Genomic DNA, 15,231 nt, shown 5'->3' with positions numbered 1-15,231 from the left:
TGGATCCTTTTAAAAATGTGAGATTTGTAATTATCCCTCCCAATATTATGACTTTTCGAGTCTATTTCTCTTATACCGATCTAATTTTTAGATCGGTTATATTTGGGATTTAATTTGGGGAATATTGTGAAAATCGACCATCATATACAATGAGCTTATTATTAAAAATAATGGGGATTTAGCCAAAGATCATATAATGAAGGCATAACCTACCACAAAATTAAAGAGGAGATATACAACCATCGACTCCATATTATATAAATTTAAGTGAATTTACGTAATAAATTTATCATAAATTAAATGTTACCTCTGAAATGTGGACGGAAGCATCCATTGCTTAAATAAGCTTCTGTCTTTACATAAATTTCTAGTGATATTTAATCATTTTGTTTGAGTTCCAGTTTAGGTCATCAACATATACAACAATGATCACAAATCTCGATGGAGATTTCATAATAAAGACACTGAGGCATATTTCTTTAATATATATCATTTGTTTAACAAATAATCGTTTAAGCGATTATATCATATGCGTCTGGATTGCTTTAATCCGTAAAGTGATCGCTGTAATTGGACCGTACAAATTTTATTAGATTTTGAGTCTAATGCCTTTGGAACTTTAAATCCTTTTAGGATTTTTATGTATATATCGTTATCGCTATACCGGGATGGCTTGACCGGTCGTGCTATGCTTGGAGCATTGGTAAACTTCATGTTTACTATATGATAAATAAATTTGCCATCTTTATTTTTACATGATTTAATCAATGTGTGTCTCCACTCTGGTCAAGCAATTGACACCATATTAATTTATAGTCTCAATATAAGAATTATAAGAATTATAAGATAATTATCTTAGAAACTATACTAGTTTTTTTTGAGACTTTGGAGAACACAAAGCATCGATTATTATGAATCTAATGCATTTGAAAGTTGAGAGACTAGCTCATCTAGATCTTCCCATTATTTATGCACTGCCTAAACATATATCGACAAGTGCTTCACATATTCTCAGAACAGAACTATATTTTTAATTTTAAAAACATATTTTAATGTCTTTAAATATTATGTAACACATATTTATTCTCTACGAATAAAATAAAGAAAAATAATTAAGCATATAAATTCAGAACAATAATAACATGTGGATTATATCTTTTTATGCAAGAATTCAGGAGACATAGCCTTTCATATTAGAATTCAATAGGCATAGCTTTTGTTTGATCGTATAGAAGAAGGCAAAGCCTACCATATTTAACGATCAATCACGGAAAAAGCATAACTTTTTATTTCATCATTAAGAAAACATAGTTTACCATATATATATAACGATTAATTCCGGAAAAGACATAACATTTTATTTTATTTGATCTTGAAGGAGGTAGAGCCTACCACTTATAAAGATCAATCCGAATAAAGACATAGTCTCACAAATTACGATATCTAAAATATTTATGTTTTATAAACATAAACGAATTAAATAATAAAATTTTTACTTATCTCATAAATGCTTAAACGGTAAAGACATCATACTGATAACATGTTATAAACCATAATATAAATAACATATAATATTTGATTAATATATGTGTATAAGAAAGAACAAGAGAGAAGAACGGAGAGGGTTGCTCTTCTTATTATTATTATTTCACTATACGAATGAGAGTATGAAAAATATATATAGAGAAATTAATGAATAAATTATACAAAATTTGGGGATAAAATTTTAATGGCTTGGAGTGCAAGTGCTAATAATAGATAATTATCCGATTTCAACAAAAAGTAATTATTTATTTTATAACCTGAGGTATTTATCCGACCTTTGCGATTATTAAAGAAAATAGAGGTAGCCATTTATTATAAACAAATGAAAAAATTGCAAATGAATGATCCCTGCCGACAAATTAACCTGACCCAACAAATTTTCTTTATGGTGGAGTCTATTTGATTCTGATAATTAACTATGATTTTGATGTTCTTCTTAAAAAGTTTACCCACCAAATTATCTAATCATTTTCTAAACCCAAACGTGTTCCTGTCTTTTTTTTTTCTCTCACCTGATTTTCTGAATCTTTGATTAGTAAATCTATTATTTTCTAACTTATACTTTACGTCTCCGTTGAATATGTATTGATAATAATTAAGTACTTTAAAATGCTAAAGTTAAAAACTTATAGATTCTTCGTATTAAAAGGGGAAAGATAGAGCTCTCCCTCTTATATTGATGTGTCACTTTTTAATTCTCCAATCGAATGTATGCATATGGATTAAACACAAAAAAAATCGGAAATATATTATAGGAAAAAGTATCATCTAAGTAACGAGTTTAGCTAGTTGTGGCGATTCTAAAGCAACGTCAGAGTATAGATGGGGGTAGATACATTGGTTCGTATATGAATCTTAGAAGGAATGGCGTTTTTACGATTTTGTGTTAATTAGTGAAATAGCATATATTAGAAGAGCAGCACTATAATTTCATAATTAGGGTATATGACCATTTTGGAGTATGCATTATGGAATAATGAAATGGCTTTTAGCAGGTATTTTAGTTACTGAACATAGTGACAAAAAAACAATCTTTTGGTATAAGTAAATTAATCCTCTGTAATATAACTTTTATCCATTTAATAAGAAGAGATATAACTTTATTTCTACTTAATTTTTCACAAAAAGTTTCCCTAAATTAAAATTCAAAACTATGGTACCCTAAATTAACTTTGATGTGACTTGTTAACTACTGACCAATTATGGAAATCCACAGTTGAGACGCTATTTTACTTTTAAAGGAAATATGATGTTAAGAAAGGTAGCTGTCACAACTAGATACTAGATACCTTGAAAATATTTGTGTCGAACATTATGACCTTATAATAGTATTTAGGAACACAACAACAAAACAAATCACTTGGGGTCCCTAATATTTGCAAGAAATAGAACCGATCTTTTTGCAAAAAAAAAAAAAATTGTAATTTCGAGTTAAATCCCATACTAATTTTCGAAGTTTCTGCTTTGCCAATTTAACGATTTTAGAAATTTTGCATGATTCTCAAAATTTGTGTCCCATATGATTATGAGTATATACACAAAATAGCTATGGATTCAAAAAAAATTAAGAGAATAGTCATGAGCAACAGGGGTATGTCGGAAACACATGTAAATTACATGTATAACCTTAGACATCAAAGCGACAAGACACTGTTTGGGAAGCGTATGATTCTGGGTTTGAAATTTGAATTCTATTGCATTATTCGGCCCAAGTTTGTCTCACGACCAAAATAATAACCCTAAAATTAAAAAAAAAAGAGTTTTTTTTTTCTCACCGAAAAAAACTCTCTCGGCGGCGATTAATTTCATCGTCGTTGCTCTCATCTTTTCGATCCAAGTAGTAGTTGTTTTTAGAAATTGATTGTGTTTCCGATTATCCTTTTCAAATCGTCTTCTCGTTGCAGTCGCCGGTGACAATCGAAGGATTAATTTTCGGTCTTCCCTCGCCGACGATTTGGGTAAGTAGAGCCACTGATTTCCGATTATTTACAGTCGCTCTTCTTATTTCTCTTCCCCTGTACCTTTAATTGCATGTCAATCATCGCTTGTGTCTAGATATAAAGTTCGGTTCGTTCTTAACTAACCCTAATTTTGTTTTGCGTACTGTTGATGAATGAAAGTTAGGCGACCATCGAGAGTTTGCGGCTAAAGTCTCTGGTTTTTTTTGGGAATCCTTCTGTGCTTTTTTGGAAAACACATGAGGTTTGTAAATATTGATGTGCTTTGTTTGAATAACCCATGAGGTTTGTAGATATTGCGTCCTTTATCTGTGTTTCTTACATGCAACTAACCCATTTTTTGTCTCTTACTATTCACGGAAGAAGATTAGGCGATATCTGAGGCTTTTGTGGCTGACGCTGTGGGTTTTGTTTAAAAAACACTTGAGGTTTGTAAATATTGTCTTTTGAACTGTTCTCTTTTATACTATACTAACCCAAATTTTGAACGTCTTACGTTCCATGACTGCAGATTCGGCGATATCGAGGATTTTGAACGTCTTACGTTCCATTGATTTTCGTTTATTTATCGCCGATCTTCTTCTATTTCTTCCCCTTTATACTTCAATTGCATAGAAATTAACGATTGTGGCCAGATCTAAAGTTCGGTTCTTTTTTCCCTCTAACTATATCTTCTTCTATTTCTTCCCATGTATACTTCCATAAGTATCTTGCATAGGGTTCTTACTGGTTGTGTCCAGATCTAAGTTTTGATTCTTTTTTATTTATTCTCTACTAACCTTCAATTTTTTCTTAATCTCTTTACATGAAGTTAGATAAGGCGAAATCTGGGAATTTCCTCAAACTCTTTGGATTCTGCTTCGTCCGTCTAGGGTTTTTATTTAAAAACAAGAGGTTTGTTCAAATTTTGCATGTTATTTATAGTTGGTTCATATATTTTATATAGATAACATGTTATGTCTACTCTATAATGTGTTCTTGTATAATGATGCTTGTTATTTTGACTCATTTATTTCTCTCTATACTATGTTTTCATTTTAAATTTCATGCTTTTATACCTTTTTTTTGGTAGGGTCATGCTTTTATACCTTTTGGTCTGCCATTAAGTACTCCGTTATTTCATTTGTTTGCATTTGTTTTATAGTTTTTTGTATGTGTTTTATATAGCTGCTAATCTTTTTTTTCCTTCTTTTGCCGTTTGCGAGAGAAGTTTTAATTCGTTCTCCTCCTATCCAATTTGGTATTCGCCAATGAATCTGGTAAGTTCAATCCTGGGTTTCCGATTATTTATCTCTGTCTTCTTCTATTTCTTCCCATGTATACTTACATAAGTATCCCGCATAGAGTTCTTACCGATTGTGTCCAGATCTAAGTTTTGGTTCTTTTTGATTTATTCTTTACTAACCCTCAATTTTTTCTTAATCTCTCTACATGAAGTTAGATAAGGCGAGATCTGGAAATTTCCTCAAATTTTGTGGATTCTTTTTTGTCCGTTTAGGGGTTAAAAAAAAGAAGAAGAGGTTTGTTCATATTATGCATGTTATTTATAGCTGGTTCATGTGTTTTATATAGATAACATGCTATGTTTATTCTATAAGGTGTTCTTATATAATGATGCTTGTTATTTTGAGTCATTGATTTATCTGTATACTATGTTTTCATTTTAGATTTCATACTTTTATACCTTTAAAAAGGGATCGAGATGTGTTTGAGTTGATTTTCGGATCCAGTGATATAACTACACAAATACATATTTATATACATGCATATATATATATATATATATAATTAAAACAGGATTTTTCTCAAAAAAATCTATAAAATTGGTTGCTTGGGTTCCCTATATATTATCTTAGGGTTTAGTATTATTTAATTAAAAACGATTTTTAATTGGTTGCTTGTGTTCCCTATTCTCATATTGACAGTAATCCCTATCTAGTTTTCTCTTAAATTCATGTTTTTCTTTCAAATTTCAGTGTTTTCTATCTGTTGTATGTTTTGGATTTTTCTCAAAAAAATCTATTAAATTGGTTGCTTGGGTTCCCTATATATTATCTTAGGGTTTAGTATTATGTAATTGAAAACAATTTTAAATTGGTTGCTTGGTTTCTCTATTTTCATATTGACAATAATCCCTATCGAGTTTTTTTCTTAAATTCATGTTTTTCTTTCAAATTTCCAGATGTGAACTACTTTCTATAGACTGAAAAACTAATATAATGGAGACATGCTTTTTCCAGTATATCATTTTCTTAACGTTGTTGTTTCACTTGTTGTTTTTGTAGACCAATGTTGTCTCTATTCAAAGTGGAGAAGTTAATGGTGACTCGCTGGGGAGTGCATCATGTTGTCCTCATTTGTTATACTTATAAAAAACATGTTGTTTCTACACTTTCTTTCACCCTTTCCTCAAATGCAACATTGGAACAAGTATATAACACTGTTGCCGCATTTAATGTAGTAAATACGTATCTAATATTTTCCAACGGACTGTTCATTTTGTCAAATTGCAAATAAAATGTGTCAACCCAATTATGTAGCAAGTTGCGTAATGATGATTACTGATATAACCAAACATTTCATGTAATGTATGATACCTATAAATTGATACTTTGTCGAGCTTATAACCGAATGAATAACATCAAGCCCAATACAAAATTTCCAACTCAAGCCTATTGTTTTCAAATTCGTCAGTATAACTTCGTTTACATAAAGAAATTACATGAGTTGTTCTTATATAACGTTCTATTTTACAGGGTACTCTGTAAAACAAATCTATCATTAATGGCATACCTAGTATTGCTGTAACTTGTCTTTCTCCTTTGTTGTATACTTGTTCCTTTTGATTTTTTCAAAGAGGAAGTGGTGTGATCGTTAAATGCTACTCATCTCTCTTGTTATATAGGGAATGTCTCGATAACAAGTAGGGCTACAATATACTAAGATATTTTTGGGCAACAATGCTGACAAGCTTTTAAGCCACATAATTTTGAATAATTATGATTTCCCTCTAAACTCTCGCAGGGCTGCTAATCGACGGAAGCAGTCGTCATCAAACTTATAACTGAATTGTATTAAAATTGCATGCATAACAACAATAAATAATGTTTTTTTAACACTAGCACATACGTCATGCGCGACGTGTCGTCAATCTGGTGGATGGTTAGTGGTTCTCCTTTGTTATATTTATACGAAACATGTTGTTTCTGGCCTTTGTTCCACCCCTTCCCCCAATGCAACATTGGAACCCGTATATAACACTATCGCCGCATTTAATGCAATGGATACATATCAACTATTTTCCTACGAACTCTTTACATTGTCAAATCGCAAATAAAATGTGCCAACTAGATTATGTAGCAAGTTGCATACTAATGATTACTGCTATAACCAAACATTTAATGTAATGTATGATCTCTACAAGTTGATACTTCGCCGAGGCTATAACCCAATACACAATTTCCAACTCACGCCTATTCTTTTCATACCGTGTTTGCATATAGGAATTACATGAGTTGTTTTTAAATAACGTTCTATTTTACAGTTACCAATGACCATTTTATCTATTAGTCTTCATTGAATAACTAGTTGCATACAAAGTAAACATCTGTATATATATGGTCCGTTTTTGGCATATCTAGTGATATAAGAAAGGGTTTAAATATCAAATGCATCTGTAATTGAAATCTATAAAGTATGTGGTTTATAGAATTAAAAAAAAGGAACAAATACATATATATATATATATATATATATCGTGTGTTTTATAAATAAAGCGGATTACTCATTACCTACGCATGTTTACGTTCTCATTAGTAATTGAAATCTATAAGTTATGTGGCTCATCCAGAACAACGCCATATATAGATGGCGTGTGTTTTATAAATAAAGCGGGTTACTCATTATCATGTGTTTTAAATGCTACTCATCTCTCCTGTTATATATGGAATCTTTCGCTACGAAGTAGGGCTACAGTATATTAAGATATTTTCCGCAACAGTGCTTACAAGCTTTTAAACCACATAATTTTCAATAATTATGATTTCCCTCCAAACTCTCGAAGGGCTGCTAATCGATGGAATCTGTCGCTTCTGTAAATGTCGCATCAAACATATAACTGAATTGTATTTGAATTACATGCATAACCACAATAATTCATGTGTTTTAACATTATTGCAGACGTCATGCGCAACGTGTCGTTTATCTAGTGGATGCTTAGTGGTTATCCTATGTTATATTTATACGAAACACGTTGTTTTTGGAATTTATTTCACCCCTTCCCCCAATGCAATATTGGAACCCGTATATAACACTGTCGCCGCATTTAATGCAATAGATACGTATCAAATATTTTCCTACGGATAGATTTACATTGTCAAATCGCAAAATAAGATTTGGCGACCATATTATGTAGCAAGTTGCATACTAATGATTACTGATATAACGAAACATTGCAAGTAATGTATGATCTCTATAAGTTGATACTTTGACCAGTCTATTGCCCAATACACAATTTCCAACTCACGCCCATTGTTTTCAGACAGCGTCTGCATATAGGAATTATATGTGTTGTTTTTAAATAACATTCTATGTTACAGTTACCAATGACCTTTTTATCTGTTAGTATCCATTGAATAACTAGTCGCATACAAAGCAAACATCTGTATATATATATGGTCCGTTTTTGGCATATCTAGTGATATAAGTTAGTGGTTAAATATCAAATGCATCTGTGAAATCTAAAAGGTATGTGGTTTATAGAATTAAAAAAAAAATGAACAAATACATCTATATATATCGTTTGTTTAATAAATAAAGCAAGTTACTCATTATCTACGCATGTTTATGTTCTCATCGGTAATTGAAATCTATAAGTTATGTGGCTCATCAGGAACAAAAACATATATAAATGGCGTGTGTTTTATAAATAAAACGGGTTACTCATTAACTATGCATGTTTATGTTCCCTACATATAGACACCTAGTGTCGGAACTCACGAGTTCCCGCCTATCTTTCCAGATTATTTTGGTTATTTCACACCCCAAAAAAAGGCTATTTACTAAAGTTTTCTGACGCATGGCTATTTTGCTAATTTGTGTGTCGAATTTGGCTAGTTAGCTAATTGACTCTATGATTTTTCACCTTTAAATAATTTGAACTTTTTATAATTGTCAAATTGAAAAGTCAAAGTTTTTCCAATATGTGAACAATTAGATATTCTTTTTTTTTATGGACATGGATTTTAGATATTCTTATTATTTAAGACATTCATAGTAAACCATGATTCAAATGACTATGGAATAACTTGAACTCAATAAAAAAACATAATAGTAAGATAAAAAAAGGTCATTGTTCTTTTTTTTTTTTGATTTTTTTCTCTTTCTTAATAATTCTCTTTTCCTTCTTTCTTCAACTTGCCGCAGGTTTTGTGCCTCGTCTCCGACCGACGCGTGTGGGCCACCATGGGCACGGCGTTGGTCGGTTTTTTCAGATATTGTTTAGTTATCTAGTTTGGTTTTCTTGTGTGGAGAGATCTGTGGATTGGTTTCATTTTTTTATTCTTTATCTGTCTTTTTTCTTTTTAGATCTAGGATTTGGTTGATTAGTTTTTGTTGCAGGTTCTTGTTTCTTCTTCGCCTGAGTCCTCCATGGCCTTTACCGCGATGGCTCTAAGCCACTCATTATTGGTGTAGTGATGATTCAGTTTGGGCGACCTAAATTATAGGTTTCCTCACACAGGTTCAACAAACGGATCTAGGGCGAGATCCGCCTAGATTTGGGTCCTTTTACCATTTCACGTCCATTAGTTGATTTTTCCGGTCCGACGATTCCGACGGTCTTTACAAGTTTTTTCCAAGATTCCACTGTCCCGTCATCCAAGGTATCCCAAGTTTTTTCTTCTGAGTACTCTTAATTATCAAGTTAGGCTTGTAGATTGGAACTTTTATGGTTTGGTTGTCAGCTCCTTCGAAGACTTCCAGCTTGTTTTGCGATCTCGGTTGGCTCGGGTAGTAAGAAATTTGGTTCTCTGCCTCAAATCCTTTCAATCAAGTTTAGATCGTTTTAGTTTTATGTCTTTTGCTTATCTCCCTATGTTGAGATTTAGTTTCTGGGGATTAGAATCCCGCCAACTTAGTTTTTGGGGGTTAAATTTTCGCTGGCATTTATATTCCATCATGTTTTCCTCATCCCTGTTGAAAGGTGACACTAGAAGCTCGATGTGGAAACCAATGAGTTTTCCTCATAGCTAAAAGTGTCACAATTGCGGACCGATCGCAATTTTATGTTGCACAAATTTAATTTTTTGGCTAGAGTATGTGTTTGAAATTGATAAATACAATACATTATTGTAATGATTTTATGTAGATTGATTGCCCTTATTTCCTATTTGTAAGTGCAAATACATTGTTGTAATGATTTTCGCAATTTTATGTAGCACAAATTTAATTTTTTGGCTAGAGTATGTGTTTGAAATTGATAAATGCAATACGTTGTTGTAATGATTTTCTGTAGATTGATTGCCCTCGTTTCCTATTTGTAATAACATGTTATTGTTAATATATGAATCATTTTGACGGAAAAAGGGTTGTAATATTTGAAAACACAACGTAAGCTAAAACATTATGCAACAAAAAACAGAATTGACTTCTCTCTCTAAAAAAAATCCTCTTCCTTCTCTCTTGAAAACAAAAGCACCGCTTCAATTCCACGTTGTGAGCCATGACGGTCATGACGTCGGTTTGGCTTTTTGGTTTATGTTTAGTTATGTCTCTTTAAGTTGTGGTTAAGGAGATTTCTGGGTTGATTTCGATTTCGTTTCCTCCTCGATTTCTCTTGTTAGATCTATAGTTTCGACTGGTGATTTTGCAATATGGCGTGGTTTTCTTCTCTGACTAAATACTCCTTGGCCTAATCACGATCGCTCTATGCCATTCACTGTCGGTGTTGTGGTGATTCGGGTTGGGTGACCTAATTTGGGGTTTCCTCACACAACTTCAACAATACGGATCTAGGGCGAGATCCGCCCAGTTTTTTTTTTTTTTTTTGCCGGTTCAAGTCGCATAGTCGATATCTCCGGCCACAGCGTTCTCGACGGTTTCTAAATGTTTAGCTGAGTTTCCACCATCTGCCATCCAAAGTATCCCAAGGTTTTTCTTCTGAAGACTTTTAATTACCAAGTGAGGCAAGAGGATCAAATTTTCTTAAAGTGGGTTTCTCAATCTTCGACGAAATCTCTGACGCCTGTTAATTTTACGATCTTGGTTTATTTGGTTAAAGAGAGAACTATGTTTATGTGTAAAATCATCACTCATGTTTTATTTTCTCTTTTTCCGTCGTTTCCCCATGTAGGGGCTTAGTGTTTGGGGGTTTCATTCCTCGCCAGCTTGTGTTCCGGAAGATTATATCTTGCCGGCTTTGTCGTCCCGTAATTCACTCGGACTTATGTATCTGATCATGGTTTGTGATAATAATAAAACTAGCTTTGTGAAGAAAAAGAAAAGCCAAAACATTATGTTGCTAAGTTAGTCAAAGCTACTCATAAACCCACCTGTCTAGCTAAACATCACAAACTAAAATGAAAAGAATTTAAATAAATTAAAAAAAGTACATAACTTAAGCAATCTTTTACTTCCAAACAAGGCATGCCAATCATTATCTGCGTTAAATATCTAGTATGCTGCCTATTCTTAACATATTTATCATGCAAAGTTATATTATTGAGCGAAATATGCGTTTTTGTTGTACTCAATAATAAATATAATTTACATTTATATATCTATTCCCATTAATAACATCTTATCATATACTACAAGATGATTTATCTATAACGAACTTTCGAGAAAAGAAAAAAACGTAATATTTTAAATTTTGCGCTAAAAATTAAATTTTAAAAACATTTTTTAATTTTCATCTAAAAAGTTCCTATGAACATTACAAGATAATTTACACATAACAAGCCCCACAAAATTGAAACTATAATTATCTACATTTTTAGAAATTCTTTACGCGTAGTATTGAGGTTTGTTACACAATCCAAGTAATTAATAAAAGAAACAAAAAACGTCAACGTATCTTTATCTTTAAGGGTAATTTGTTAAAGAATATCCCATGTGTACAAAACAACCAAATATTTCAAAATTTAACTAAAACCGGCTACAGTAAGTAATCCTCCAACTAAAACCGCCACCTGTCCAATCTAATCACATGCCAATAGAATAATATAAAGTATTCTAATTTTCAAAAAGTATCCAATAAGATCAAAGGCGGTACTTGATTCAAATATTCCACCAGTAAGAATACAGAGAGACAGAGCTATAATCCTCTGTGTCACAGTCTATTATAATAATATAATATACACACAGAGAGAATAAAAAAACCAGTATTTGAAATAGAAGAAGAGTAGCTACCACTCCACTCTTTTCGTCTCTCTCTCTTTTTCTCTCTATATACGTCGCCATTGTTGTTGCATTCGAAGCTTTTATAGAAGAAGTAATCTCTCTTTTTCTCTATTTCTCTGTATTACTTTCTCTTTTTTTTTTCGTGATGGAGAAAAACACACCGGTGAGGAAACCACACATGTCGACGGCGGATCTACTCACTTGGCCGGAGAATCAACCGTTTGAGTCTCCCGCCGCCGTATCTTCTCGCTCCGCCGCCAGATCGCACCAGGTAACTTACTAATTCCGTTAATTTCGCGATCTACGAATTCGAATTTAGGGAAACAATCTCAGCCGTTGGATAAAATGTTTATACCAACTTTGTTTTTTGTAAATTTGAAATTTAGGGGAAACAATCTGAGCCGTCAGATTGATTTCTTTAAACTAATTACTACTAGTTTCACTCAATTTGTTAATTTCGCGATCTACGAATTTGAAGGGAAACAATCTTAGCCGTCAGATAAAATATTTAAACTAATTTTTTTGTGTAATTTTATAATTTGATTCGTTGTGATTATTAATTTTTTGTAAATTTGGAATTTAGGGGAAACAATCTGAGCCGTCAGATTGATTTCTTTAAACTAATTTCACTCAATTTGTTAATTGCGAGAATTGATTCGTTTCTGATTTAAATTTGGGGGAAACAATCTCAGCCGTCGGATGGAATAAGCAAAGTCGTATTTGGAGGACAAGTTACAGATGAAGAAGTTGAGAGCTTGAACAAGAGGTGAGTGATAGAGATCTCACGATTTTTTTTTTGTATTCGAAATTTAGAAAATAGTAGTATTAATCAGGAAGAAAACAAAACGGTACGATAATTTAATAAATGCGAAACAACAGTAAGTACGAAGAATCTGTCAATTTGTTAACAGATGATGATGATCCTGTCGTTATTTGGACTGACCCTATAGAATGTTTTTTTTTTAGGTAGGAAAGTGTTTGATTGCCATAATTAGTGTCCTTAATTATGAAGCATTTTTGGTATATCTTCAATTTAATTTCCGTTTTTGATCTTCTTTGTATCGTTCACGCTTCTCTAATTTTGTTTTTTTTTCCTCCTAATTTATTCTTTTTTTGGTAACCAATGATCCGGTCTAATTCTGATTCAAAAACCCAAAATTTTAGTATTTTTACCATTTTTAATAATTGTTGCTTGATTGGTTAGGAAAGTTATATAAATATTTTGGAACCATGGGTTAAGTTTTAACCGCAGTTAGTGCTTTCGTTAGTAAAGTTAACAGACGTTAACTTGAATGTATGATTTTACCAATTTTCTTAAAACGAAGGTTTTAAAAAACACCAAAATTAAATGAGGTATTTTAGTTACAAATTTAATATTACGCTTATTAAACGGCCAAAAATAAATTAGATGGCGGTTTTTTCCCCAATTTTTTGTTGTTAGTGTTTTTGGCAATGAATTTGATCGTAGGAAGCCTTGGTTAATTGATTCAATCTCCAATAAATCTTTGGTTATTTCTGGTTTAGATTGGTTATTGTACTTGGTTTAATATGGGTGTATTTAAGCTCATCTTTGTACACATGTTACATTCAATGAAAACGTTACTATGACATGTTATAGATAGATTCATTGTTAATTTTTTTGGTTGAGTACACAATTTGTAGGAAGCCTTGTTCAAATTACAAGATGAAAGAGATCACAGGGAGTGGAATATTCTCTGTGTATGAAGAAAATGATGATTCTGAGTTAGCAAGTGCTAATTCCGCCACAAACGGCAAATCAAGAACTTTCCAGGTTTGTGTCTGTCTCTTTCTTGAGAGAATTGGATACATTTTGTAGTTTGTTTTGATCACTTTTATGTGTTTGGATTGTTTCAGCAACCACCAGCAGCAATTATGAGTCACATTTCATTTGGAGAAGAAGAGATTGTTACACCGAAAAAGCCAGCGACGGTGCCAGAAGTTGCAAAGCAACGTGAGCTTAGTGGTACATTGGAGTATCAATCTGATGCTAAGCTTAACAAGCAATTCTCAGATGCGAAGTGTAAGGAACTAAGTGGTCATAACATCTTTGCTCCACCACCTGAGATCAAACTTCGTCCTACTGTTCGTGCTTTGGCTTATAAAGACAACTTCGACTTGGGAGAATCCGATACCAAACCCGTAAAAACGCCTCTCTAAACTTCTACTTACTCATATTAGTATGTCTCAGTCACACCAATGCACTAATTCTTGCAGGATGGGGAACTAAAGACGGCCAAGAAGATTGCGGATAGGAAGTTTACAGATTTGTCGGGTAACAACGTGTTCAAAAGCGATGTTTCGTCTCCCTCTTCCGCCACGGCTGAGAGGCTTCTAAGCACGGCGAAGTTGAAGGAGATAAGTGGCAATGACATATTTGCTGATGCGAAGGCTCAGTCTCGTGACTACTTTGGCGGTGTTCGTAAACCACCAGGCGGAGAAAGCAGCATTGCATTGGTCTAAACCCCAATAATAATTATATAGCTCAAGATTAAAATTCTCTACAAAACTTAGAAGGTTCTAACTATTTATCTTCATTAATAGATTATGTACTTTTGGATGTTTTTATTTCTATATTTTCCGGTTTTGTGTGATTGAATGGTTATGAATTGATCTGAGTTTGTTAACCGGAAAGCTAATCTGGTCTCTTAGGAATTTGTGGAGTTTGTTTGTTTTTTGTGAGTTCAGACTTTAACTATGAGTCCATTGTTTGGGTCTGTCTCTGTATTTGTTGGGTACTTGATTGATTTTGTTGATTATTTTGGGGCTAATCTGTTATTTAAGAAAAAGATTGTGGACCGTTTCGACAAAAGCTGTCTTACACGTTTGGTGCAGTGGATAGGACTGAGAGCAGATACATAAGATTGGGAAGTCTGTTTCTTTTTTGGAAAGGAACCTTTGGCCATGGTCTGTCCCAAATGAGAAATCTATGTATATAATATAATATTTTGAAAAATGAGTTGCTTTAATAATTCTGTCTTTGCTTATATGAAAATTACTTTCTTGTATTCTGTATTGAAAGCAAAACTTTTGGAAGTGTGTGTAAATATTTCAAAATTGTAAAATATTGAATTAATAAACTTGTTATCAACATCCATACCTAATACTTAAATATTTAATAGTTCAACTAAAAATAATATTATACCATTCTTCAAATTTCTTAAGAATAAATGAATTAAATTTTGAGAAATTTAAATGGCAAGAATTTAAAATTTAATTAAATTAGAGAGAAAATATATCAAAGAATACCATTGAAACTGTTTGTTAACAGAGATATTTGATATCTGCAAGTTTTGTTGAAGATTTGTGT

General features: G+C 32.4%; 1 protein-coding gene and 1 non-coding gene across 5 annotated transcripts; both read left to right on the top strand.

The window, feature by feature from the left end:
- Positions 1-10,119: 10,119 nt before the first annotated feature.
- AT1G09235 lies at positions 10,120-10,999 on the top strand. The gene has a single exon (NR_143485.1). It is a non-coding gene; the product is annotated as an uncharacterized misc_RNA (transcript).
- Positions 11,000-11,774: 775 nt separating this feature from the next.
- AT1G35780 (N-lysine methyltransferase) lies at positions 11,775-14,903 on the top strand. Of its 4 annotated transcripts, NM_103280.5 has the most exons (5): positions 11,775-12,174; positions 12,596-12,669; positions 13,566-13,695; positions 13,779-14,063; positions 14,139-14,903. In NM_103280.5, exons 1-5 carry the CDS (start codon positions 12,049-12,051, stop codon positions 14,382-14,384), a joined length of 861 nt encoding a protein of 286 aa, NP_564463.1. In that variant the 5' UTR covers positions 11,775-12,048; the 3' UTR covers positions 14,385-14,903. The 4 variants fall into 4 exon arrangements, with proteins under 4 accessions (NP_564463.1, NP_001320217.1, NP_001320216.1 ...); NM_001333167.1 differs by having other exon boundaries at positions 11,782-12,174; positions 12,596-13,695; positions 14,139-14,888; NM_001333169.1 differs by lacking the exon at positions 11,775-12,174 and having other exon boundaries at positions 12,480-12,669; positions 14,139-14,888.
- Positions 14,904-15,231: the final 328 nt, after the last annotated feature.

This window comes from Arabidopsis thaliana (assembly GCF_000001735.4).
Source record: "Arabidopsis thaliana chromosome 1 sequence".
Lineage (NCBI taxonomy): Eukaryota > Viridiplantae > Streptophyta > Magnoliopsida > Brassicales > Brassicaceae > Arabidopsis > Arabidopsis thaliana.
The sequence above is the reverse complement of the archived record's forward strand: the minus strand, read 5'-3'. Positions and strand labels throughout refer to the sequence as shown.

Coding starts and splice junctions, on each gene's coding strand:
- AT1G35780 (NM_103280.5), top strand. CDS start 12,049: ATGGAGAAAAACACACCGGTGAGGAAACCACACATGTCGACGGCGGAT. Junction 12,175..12,595: donor CCGCCGCCAGATCGCACCAG/GTAACTTACTAA, acceptor AAACAATCTCAG/CCGTCGGATGGAATAAGCAA. Junction 14,064..14,138: donor GAGAATCCGATACCAAACCC/GTAAAAACGCCT, acceptor TAATTCTTGCAG/GATGGGGAACTAAAGACGGC.